Raw genomic sequence first — 10,442 nt, forward strand, 5'->3', positions numbered from 1 at the left:
CATTTGCGTACTTCAAGCATGTAGGAAATCCGTTCGTTTTCCTTTTTGAATCAATAATTTGCCAGAATTTTGAAGGGTTAGACTTCAAGTTCATCTCCACTTTCAACATATGTTGGTTGAATAAGAATTTATGAAGGCAATCGAAATCCTTTCTTAATCGAAGAAAATGAAGCCTATCGGTTTCGGAATTACTATTCTTAAATTTTTCGAAAACCTTTGTCATCTTAATTTTCAGCTTTGCGAGTCTGGAATTAAACCATGGGGGCTTATTCCGAACAACAATTCGCTTTATCGGGACATACTTGGAAATAGCTAAAGACAATAACTTGTTTAATTTATCGTAAGAATTAGTAGGACAATGAGAGTTATTTAAAAACGCCCAATCTGTATAGTCCAGAAAATCATTAATAGCTGCAAAATCAGCCCTGGAATAGTCATGTACCTGATGAGGCTTGGAATCAATTGTATCAAAGCAGTAGAATTCTATCATAAGGCAAATTGCTTTATGATGAAGACTATTATTTGAAATAGGAGATAAGCATTCCTCACAGGATACTTTCAAATCATCGGATGGGAATACCAAATCCAATATTTTAGAGTTTTCATTTAAAATCGGGCTACGTTGTTTGAAACCGTACGACAATAAAGTGCTAATAAAGTAAATATCAATATCAGACCTAAGATTAGAGGGCAATAAATTATTGGTATGAAAGACCCATGAGATGTTGGGCAGGTTAAAATCACCTAAGAAAATAATTTCGTTGGTATCATTTACAGTGCTTATAACATAGATAGCAATATCCAGATGTTTCTGGTAAACAGATAAGTCACTACTCGGAGGTATATATGATGGTATAAATGTGAACGAATTATCATTTAGAAGCTTAACACTAACGCAAATTTGATCTAACAACCATCGGCCAAATTGAGAGTGATTGATTCGCTGCATAAGTCTGCTCTTATAGCTAGTAAGACACCGCCGCCCTTTTCGTGACCTGTAGCACAGGGGCAGCGATCTTTACGATATACGTTGTAGTAGTCATAGAAGTACTCACTAGATGATATGTTGTTGTTGAGCCAAGTCTCGGTGATGGCCATGAAATCAAAATCGTGTAGTGATGTACAGCGATAAAATTGAGACGACTTTGTACGCATACCACTCACATTTTGATAATACAGTGAATAATTCGTATTCGATTATTACGAACGTTAGATTTTACAAGAGGAGTTAAGCAGTTTGGGCTGCCCCCCTTGCTTTAAAAAAAAAACTTGAACGGCTCACTGTTACGTTAGCGGGCCAAATATTGGCATTTAACAGCTTGCTGTAATGTAGCAAAGAGATTCCCAATTTGAAGTTAACTCTTTTTAATGAGTCAGTAGATACGTCTTTTTTGACCAGCTTGTAACAGGAGATGGCCGCTGATGGCAAACATGCATGCCTGCAAACATACAGCCTTATTATGTATCTCGAACGATAGGCCGCACGAACGATTCGTCTGTAGGCGATATCGTCACGGATTGCAATTTTGTAACTCTGTCGTTCGTCTTCGTCTTGTCTTTACGTCGATTACGTTGCAATCGTCTCGGTTACGTTGTATGATGTTGCCGGATGAAATTTTGATGTACTTCCAAAGAGTTTTTCTTAGATTTCTAATATTTTCAGCTTATTTCAATGCTTTTTATTTTAAATGGGCAACATCGGAATTGTTTACATTTTGGTTTTGCTTAAAAGTGTTTTGGTTGTGTTGCGGAAAGAAATATAAGGAAAATTAATTTTTAAAAATGTATGCTGCTATAGCGCTAATGGACGCCGAGGAATCCGAAGAAAGGGAAAGGCGGATACAGAGGAGGAGATTGCGAGACCACACCAATGTAATGGAACTACCTGAGACTGAGTAAGTTCAAGATAAGCAAATAATTTTTGTATGCTACAATGTATTCGTTTCTAGATTTGTTGCAAATTTCCGAATCAATAAAGAAATATTCCAATACATATTAAACGAATTAAAAGAGCACATGGCTCCATCACATAGAAGCACCCACCTATCGCACCAGCTAAAACTCGCGACTTTTTTAAGATTTCTCGCCACCGGCAGTTACCAAAAATCTGTTGGTAACGAAAATATTTCGTCGATGGGGCAGTCAACTGCAGCCAACGTGATCAGGGAATGCCTAAATATTTTTGAGGACCATTTTTGCCAGAAATGGGTGAATTTTAGGAGAAACATCGATGAGGAAAATGCAGTTAAAGAATATTTCTTTGAGAAATACGGAATACCTGGGGTTATTGGTTGTGTTGATGGAACACACGTTCGTATTAAGTCGCCAGGAAGTGACAACCACCATTTATACCTCAACCGCAAGGGTTTTTACAGTCTTAATGTAATGGCGGTAGGTTAATGATTTACTATCTTTACAAGTATACATATACACAAACTGAGTTTCCTTACAGATATGCGATCACAACATGGTAATCACATTTGTTGACGCTAGGCATCCAGGGGCGAATCATGATTCATTTGTTTGGAATGTGAGTCACGCAGAACAGGAGCTAAAATCTGATTATAACAATGGAAAAACCAACACATGGCTACTCGGTAAGTTTTAAAACTTAAAAAGGCTATAAAACTATTACTGACAATGAAAATTTTTGTAGGTGATTCTGGTTACCCCTTGCAGCCATACTTGATGACGCCATTCAGAAGCGCAGCCGATGAAATTCAACGAATTTACAACACAAAGCACTCGAAAGCTCGTAATGTAATTGAGAGATGTTTCGGTGTTTTGAAAAACCGATTTCGATGTATAATTGGCTCGAGAGGGCTACACTATTCACCAGAAAAAGTTACACAAATTGTAAATGTGTGCTGTGCTATTCATAACGTTTGTATATTTTTCAAACATCAAATTCCATTGGAGAGCCCAGATATGGAGAATCTTGTTAGTTACGAAGAAGAACTGGAAAACAGTAACATTTCGAATACAGCTGCCCTTATTAGAATGAGAATAGCAGAGAGTTTGTTATAAACGCAGTTTTATTATAAAGTATGTGTGTCTAGATTTCAGGTACACCAGCAAAATTCATTTGTCTTAAAATTAATAAAATATTTACATAAAAATTCAACAAAATATCTTTTCAGTCTTAAATCCTAAATCTACATATAAACTAAGTAAATGCAACAAAATATCAATTCACACTTAAATCTAAAAAATATTTACACAAAAAAAAAAACAAAATATCACTTCAATACTCTCACAATAGTGGTATGAAAATTAATTCCGGAAGTACTCCAAAAATTTTTCAAAAATTTCAGATTGGCGTTCCACTGCAGCAGTTAATTTGTTTGTGGCATCCACCTGCAGCATTGATGCCTCTGCCATTTTTTTTGCAGCCTCAGCCTGCACTTTAGCGGCTTCTGCTTGGACTTTGGCAGATTCAGCCACTGTCTCTTGGAAGGTGCGCTTCCTATTAGTGGAACGTAACGTGTGCGTTGGTGTAGGACGGGTTGTCTGTGTAGTGGGAGTCACTACTCCCACTGGTGGTGGTTGGTTGTGCCTTATAGGAGATTGAAGGGTGGTTGTTTGTTGCCTTCGTTGGTCAAGTGTTGGCGATTCAGTCACAAGTAAAGGAGGCATTTCCTCCAACGACGAATGTCTTGACATGTTAGAGGTCGCCGTCGAAGGAATGCCGAAAACTCTGCCGCTCGGGGCTGCTGACCTCGAAATAAAAACCAGGCTGTCTATGGCCTGCTCCATTTCGGAAAGCGGAGAGTGACGGAATGGGCCACCACCGGTAGCAGTAAGGCTTCGTTTGTTTTCGGCAATCTTCTTTTTTGTCCGGCTTTTCAAGTCAGCCCATATCTTGAAAAATAAAAATAAAATAAAATTCAATGTCAGTAAAATGGAAATAGTGCGCAAGCATTTATCTACCACATACTATTTATGCACTTATGCTTACTTTCTTCCATTCGACGACCGTTCTTGTAGGAGGACCATGAGAATTAATTTTCCTCATAATTTCCTCCCACCGCTCCTCTACCCTTCCTCGATCAGATCCAAACACTGCAACACCTCTGGCCAGGTCAGGATTTCTCTCCATTTCTTTTACCAGTACTTCAAATTGAGTGGTTGTAGTTTTTTCAGCGCTACAAGCATAAATATTAATATATTTCCTTAAACCAAGTTATATTTTTTATTTTCTTACTTTTCCTGGCAGATCCCTCCATCTTAACGATCACTAATATCCTTTCGTCTGTTTTCAACGATTGTCGTCTCACTTTCGTCTTCTATTCGCCTTAAAAAATTCCAAACTAGACGAAAACTACGTAACGATCAGCTGTTTTCGTGCTGCCAGACGATTTCGACTTACATACTACCAACACACGAAAGAACCGTCTGGCAGACGAAACGAACGTTCGCTTCGAGATACATGATTAGGCTGATAATCAATAATATTCACCGCGGTTACAGATGGTTTAAATGAGGACAAATGTACCCACTTCATATTTGTTACGACCGCTAGTTCGTCACTTGGATTGCATCCGACGATAGTTGTGTTTCTCTTATTCCTCTTTATACGTTTGTTGATGTTATCGTTGTTTACATTTTCATTGTTCTCACATACACGAGAAATAGAGCCAGCAGCAACATTCGTTCGGCTCGTAAGGTTATTGTTGTCAACAGCATGTGCATTAACCGCAGCGACCGAAGAACCCTCAGCGACTATTATGTTATTAGCAGTAACATTCGATAGAGTAGATTCTTCCGTTCGGCTCGTAAGGTTGTTGTTGTCAACAGCATGTGCATTAGCAGCAGCCAACTGCCTTTGTTAGATCCCGTTTAGAATATGCTTCAATTATCTGGTGGCCTGCCCAGGTATCATATATAAATAGAATTAAGCGTATTCAAAAGATTTTTATTAAATTTGCACTGCGATCTTTAAATTTCACACAACCTTTGCCTTCTTATAAGTCGCGATGTCTACTCTTAAGATTAGAATCACTTGATAATAGAAGAAAATATCTCTCCTGTTCCTTCATAGAAAAAGTCATAACTGGGGATATGGACTGTCCTGATATTCTAAGTAGGATACCTCTCAATATCCCTACTAGGAACATGCGTCACTTCGACATATTGTATTTGAATAGAGTTAAATCTAATTGTGCCATCAATGCTCCTATCAGTCGAGCTCTTAGAGAGCTTAATCAAATCAATCGAGTTATTGATACTGACCTCTCACTTTCTGGAGGGATATTAAATAATATCCTCTTAAACTACCTTAATAATAATTAGTAGTTAGATGGTTTCTTAGTCGTCAGTATGAAAATATGTATTCACTGATGATAAATAAATAAATAAATAAATAAAAATGGTATCTAGCACTGGAAAGTAATTGGAAAAAGTACTTCAACTACTTTTTCAACTACTTTCAACTCCTTTCAATTACTTTTGGAAATTGATGGTAATTCCAAGTACTATTCAATTACAAGTACTTGTACTCTAGTAGTAATTGAATTTCAGTTGAAAAACTATTACTAATTCATTACAAATACTTTATGAAGTAATTGTATTGAGTAGGAATTGTACTCGAAATTTAACAGGTCTGCCACCAATGCAGCTTCTTCGTCTTATACGTATACATAGCTCTAAGCGCGGACAATCGTTGCAAGGAGCTGTAGAGTTTTCGGTTCGCCTTGACCCTTAAGGATTCAACCCAGACTGGCGCTGCGTACAGGAGGGTAGAATTTATCACCCTTGTAAGCACAAGTCTCCTATTGCTTCTTGGCCTACCAAAATTAGGTAGCATCCTGCAAAGCGCAGTATTCATTTTGGAAGCCTTTTATTGTGCTGTGTTGTATTCAGTGTTGCCAGAACTTTCTGGGCCAACCGGCTAGATTGGCAAAAAAAAACCGGCTAAAAACGGCATAACTGTTTCAACTAAATTTCACATGTTTTATTTAAATAAATCATAAGTAGAAAGACTAGTTCTTGGGGAGAAGTTGCAAATTCAAGCAGGAAAAAATTTTGGCGGCAAGAATTTGCAATTAGAAAAAACATATGAATGTAACACATGGTTGCATTTTTTGTCAACAATAATTTAAATAAACAGGTTCGTCAAATTTGAAAATTTACAAACTTGAGCGATTTATAGTAAAAAATTTAAGTAAAGACTTGTTTACTTAATTAGTTTAGTTAATTCCAATGATTTGAAACGTACTCGTAACGCAATCTCAACCAGAGTCGATATAGGAAACGCGACAGTTAGTACGGCAAAGAAATTGAAACGTATGTTGAAGAAAGTCGGACTAGCAAGAAATATACATGTAGATATTGTTTTTTGTCCCTCTGAAAGAACTTTAAAATTCTATGCAAATTTCTTATGTTTTAAATGCGACCGTGGACACTAGCTGGCAGAGAAACTTGCAAGTTCCTGAAAATTTGCGTTCGTGCAGAAATTTGCAAGTTTCTCTACTTGAGAGAGAATTTGGGAGCATTTTTTCTTACCAACTGATATTTTGAGTGATAATTTTCGCTGGATTTTCGACGAACAAACCTATTGCCTTCCTAGAGAGTTTTGCTTTACATAGAAATTTGTGCTCTTTTACTTTCATTTTTATGCATTTCAGTGCTGGTTCTTTTAATTCAAGTTGGCCTTCGGTTTTTGGAATTTAAATAAGTTATCAGGAAAAAAGTTAGTTTAAGTAAGCCCATATGTGTACATAGTGCTTGAAAATATCCATTTTTCCCTTGCCTTAAAACTTTAAGCGTGGGCAACAATGATGTTTTGTAATTAAGGCAGAATTGAATATATGCTATTTAGGAAGACAATACCTGTAACATTTATTCTTGGCAGTATATCCAAACACAAACGCCTGTTAAGCAAACAGTGAAGCAATTTGTTATTTTCTAAGTTTGCGAATAAAACTTCACACTTAAATTTAAGTCATTGATAACAAACATTTTATGAAGAAAGTCCCCGTTACGGCCTTCTTTAGAAAAAAAATATTTGCTTAAATTAAAATTAAATAAATTAAATTAAATTAAATAATCCCAACGGCTTTTTACCCTCCATTCCCGCCCAACCGTCACGAAGGGGCGCAATCCGCATGACGTACGGAACCTTTTTTTTTTTTTAGTTTTTTGGTGCCGAGTAGTGGAAACAGGAGTTTGTTAAGTGTCGAGATCTAAAACTATTCAGCTACAGAATCAAATTCATCAGCTGATTGGATATGCTAAAGATAGTATTCAATTATTGAGAGTGGAAATAATAGTTTTCTTTATAGTAAAAATTGATGTCCGATACGTCAAACGTGCTGGAATGACAGTTAAAATCCTGACATAAACCACGGAATGAACGTTTAGTTCAAAATTAGTTTTGCATGGCTTTAAAAATAGAGGTCGAAAGTGTCTTGACACTCGAGAAAGAACATTAAAATTTACCTCAGCCAGGAGGGCCTGTCATTAATTTTACGATAAATATTATACCTAGCATTTCTCTACGGCTTGCGAGTGTAGGCAAATTTATGAGCTTTAGACGACTTGTGTAAGGGGGGAGATTGTAATCTGAATCCCAGTTAAAATTACGCAATGCAAAAAGCAAGAATTGTTTTTGAATTGATTCAATCCTTTCTGAATGAACTTGGTAGCGGGGATTCCAAACAATAGATCCGTATTCTAGTATAGGTCTAACTAAACTGGTAAAAAGAGCTTTTGTAACATAAGGATCTTTGAACTCTTTTGACCATCGCCTTACAAATGCAAAAACGCCTTTGGCTTTATTGACTGTGACATTAATATGATTGTTGAAATTGAGTTTGGAATCCATTGTGCCTCCACGATAACGCTATTAGCCATTTCTAACAGATTTTGGGTCGCTTTGTCAAAAATGTAAACAAATATATGTATTTGAATTTTAAGAAAACAAGGCAAATAGCAAAATCGTCTAAAAACGGCTAATTTTTTTTACAAACCGGCTAACAAATCGGCTTCCGGCTAAACCGAAATTTCTCCGGCTGTTTGCTATTGCAACCGGCTAAATCTAGCCGGAAAACGGCTAAAATGCAACACTGGTTGGATTGTGTTGTTATATGTTGTGCTGCATTGTGCTGTGCTGTATTGTTTTGTGTTGTGTGGTGATGTGTTTTATTGTGCTGTGTTTTATTTTTTTGTGTTGTGTTGTGTTGTTGGATGATGTGTAGTGTTGTGTTGTGTTGTGTTGTGTTCTGGGCGGGTGAAATAACTCAAACGGCAATAACACAAAATTTGTTTTATTTCACTTTTAAATGGGAAATAGTACTAAAATCTTTGGTTTTTTCCCATTGCTTATTTATAGTATTTGTAACAAAAACAGTTTACTGACAGAAGGAAAAAGAACTTTCTTTATTCCAAAAACATAATTGGGGTGTTCACAGTTCGTTCCAAATAATGTCTCAAAATGTAGACGTCTACATTTTAAGACGTTTTCTAACCGTAAAATCTGTGGTGTTGTTGTTTCCCATACAAAATTGGAAAACGACGCCGTCTACATTTTGTCACACTCAAAGGTATGTTTTTTACGCGTCTACATTTTGCAACCTCGCAGCAGGGTTGCATTATGGCAATACTAATCGCATTTTTTTTTTATTTATTGGGCACGTTTTCTGTATATGCATTTAATTTGAGCGCAATTTCTGATGAAAAGAAACAAATCAAGGAAAAGAAATAACAAATATTAGGAATTGGTAATTAAGTTAAATAATTACAATTTTTCAGTACAAAATCGAAAGGCGACATATAGAAAAGCACGCAAAGAAGAAATGACTGGCAACACCAGCAAACTTTTGAGACGATTTTGCGACGACTGCTAGAAAGGGGTGCTCACAGTTTGATGCTAAAGATGTCTCAAAATGTAGACGTCTACATTTTCAGACACAATTTGGAACGAACTGTGAATACCCCAAATGAAACAAATATTTTTACTTATGTAAAGTCTAATAGGGATAGCGCGTTTATTATAATAACTGCTCGGCAAATTGGACATGGCGCTTTTGTATGAATTTTGTCTGCATGCTTTTTAATATGTTGAAAATATTGCTGGAAAACCTTAAAATGTTTGCATGGAACCATGGCGCAATAAACGGGTGAAGTAATAAAACAGCTTTCTCGCTTTATTTTCTGTAAATTTTTCAAATACGGCGGTGTCAAAATCTTTCTTCTCGCTCTAATTTCTTCACCTGGTATAATTCCGCCATGACATGGAACAAACAAAAGTTGCCGTTCCTGTACGCAGCATATGCATACCACAGAGAATATTGGGCCTCATGCATAAAAAGTAAGCTTACGCTCCAACTCAATTTTTGCACTGCTGAAGTGAGTTCAAGGTCAAGAATTTATACTGAAACTAGAGTCTGAGCTTAAGCTCACTTGTTATGCATGAGGCCCATTGTTTTGAGTTTTATCTTCAGTTAAAATTTCTGCATTATCATCACTTGCTATATCCGAACTGCGGATTTCGTTACGAAGACTAAGCGAACATGTGGTACGAAATAGTGATGTAAAAATATGTAAAATTTTACCTACTTCAGGCTACGGTACAAGCAGGTGCGATGAATGGCGCAATAAACAAGTAAAGTAATAAAATAGCTTTCTCGCTTTATTTTCTGACATTCGGCAGCCTTATAGTAAAATTTTATAGTTAAATTTTCAAATAAAGCAGAGTCGAAATCTTTATTCTCACTCTAATATTACTTCACCTGGCATAATTCCACCATTGGTGGGGTGCATACAGTAACACCATACGCAATAATTCCCATTGCTTGGACATTAACAAGCAGTTTAAGGAGTGAACTAATGCTATTTTATTATTATTCTTTTGACGTAGAATACGTCTTACCTTAAGGTATGGGGGCTATGTTCAAATGTTGTAGTTGTAATTTTTAGAGCTTCACAAAAACGCTTATTGCACGAGAACTAATAAAGCGATTTCAAAGAAAAGTGTGGCGTTTCAAAGATAAAATTCCAAACCTGTCGACAGATTCATTTTTGTAAATAACCAATTCGGTTTCTGTCGTAAAAACGACGGTAAACATTGCCTTATTTTGGGGTCAATTTTGAGCCTTTAAAGTGCTCTAGCAACTTATTGTTGGCATATATAACTTTCATTTTCGGGATATAGGTTCCTTGGAGCAGTGGAAATATTATCGGGTACAAATTTTATATAAATTTAACAAATATTGAGCATTTTAAGGCAAAAAATTGTTGAAAAAATTTGCAAATTTTTTTCATTACCAAAATGCTCGAAAACCGCTCGAATGATTTTGTTTTTGTTTTCTTTAATCAAAAATTCAAGAGTTTTCCTTTCGTTTGGTGTATGGGAAGTATTGGTTGATATATTCTATATATGTTTATTTTATTCAAATATATGGGCATAAATGATTTTCCATACAAAATCACCTCGTCATCAT

General features: G+C 36.2%; 2 protein-coding genes across 3 annotated transcripts; one reads left to right on the plus strand and one right to left on the minus strand.

Annotated features, from left to right (window-relative positions):
• Nucleotides 1-1,460: 1,460 nt before the first annotated feature.
• LOC108358994 (putative nuclease HARBI1) lies at nucleotides 1,461-3,044 on the plus strand. Its single transcript, XM_017610606.1, has 4 exons — nucleotides 1,461-1,895; nucleotides 1,950-2,391; nucleotides 2,453-2,597; nucleotides 2,657-3,044. Exons 1-4 carry the CDS (start codon nucleotides 1,783-1,785, stop codon nucleotides 3,025-3,027), a joined length of 1,071 nt encoding a protein of 356 aa, XP_017466095.1. The 5' UTR covers nucleotides 1,461-1,782; the 3' UTR covers nucleotides 3,028-3,044.
• A 201-nt stretch (nucleotides 3,045-3,245) lies between these two features.
• On the minus strand, nucleotides 3,246-4,383 carry LOC108358995 (uncharacterized). 2 transcript variants are annotated; one of them, XM_017610608.1, is made up of 3 exons: nucleotides 4,205-4,383; nucleotides 3,959-4,145; nucleotides 3,246-3,861 (listed from the first exon to the last, which is right to left on the minus strand). In XM_017610608.1, exons 2-3 carry the CDS (start codon nucleotides 4,097-4,099, stop codon nucleotides 3,274-3,276), a joined length of 729 nt encoding a protein of 242 aa, XP_017466097.1. In that variant the 5' UTR covers nucleotides 4,100-4,145; nucleotides 4,205-4,383; the 3' UTR covers nucleotides 3,246-3,273. The 2 variants fall into 2 exon arrangements, with proteins under 2 accessions (XP_017466097.1, XP_017466096.1); XM_017610607.1 differs by lacking the exon at nucleotides 4,205-4,383 and having other exon boundaries at nucleotides 3,959-4,195.
• Between the last annotated feature and the right edge of the window lie 6,059 nt (nucleotides 4,384-10,442).

The sequence above is a fragment of the Rhagoletis zephyria genome, unplaced genomic scaffold (assembly GCF_001687245.7).
Source record: "Rhagoletis zephyria isolate East Lansing unplaced genomic scaffold, Rhagoletis_zephyria_1.1 Rzeph_scaffold_00321, whole genome shotgun sequence".
In the NCBI taxonomy this organism is placed as follows: domain Eukaryota; kingdom Metazoa; phylum Arthropoda; class Insecta; order Diptera; family Tephritidae; genus Rhagoletis; species Rhagoletis zephyria.

Bases quoted from the DNA above. Each gene is read 5' to 3' on its own strand.
- LOC108358994 (XM_017610606.1), top strand. From the start codon at position 1,783: ATGTATGCTGCTATAGCGCTAATGGACGCCGAGGAATCCGAAGAAAGG. The intron at 1,896-1,949 runs GTAAGTTCAAGA...ATTCGTTTCTAG, and splicing joins ATGGAACTACCTGAGACTGA to ATTTGTTGCAAATTTCCGAA. The intron at 2,598-2,656 runs GTAAGTTTTAAA...AAATTTTTGTAG, and splicing joins AACCAACACATGGCTACTCG to GTGATTCTGGTTACCCCTTG.
- LOC108358995 (XM_017610608.1), bottom strand. From the start codon at position 4,099: ATGGAGAGAAATCCTGACCTGGCCAGAGGTGTTGCAGTGTTTGGATCT. The intron at 3,862-3,958 runs GTAAGCATAAGT...TTATTTTTCAAG, and splicing joins CGGTCGTCGAATGGAAGAAA to ATATGGGCTGACTTGAAAAG.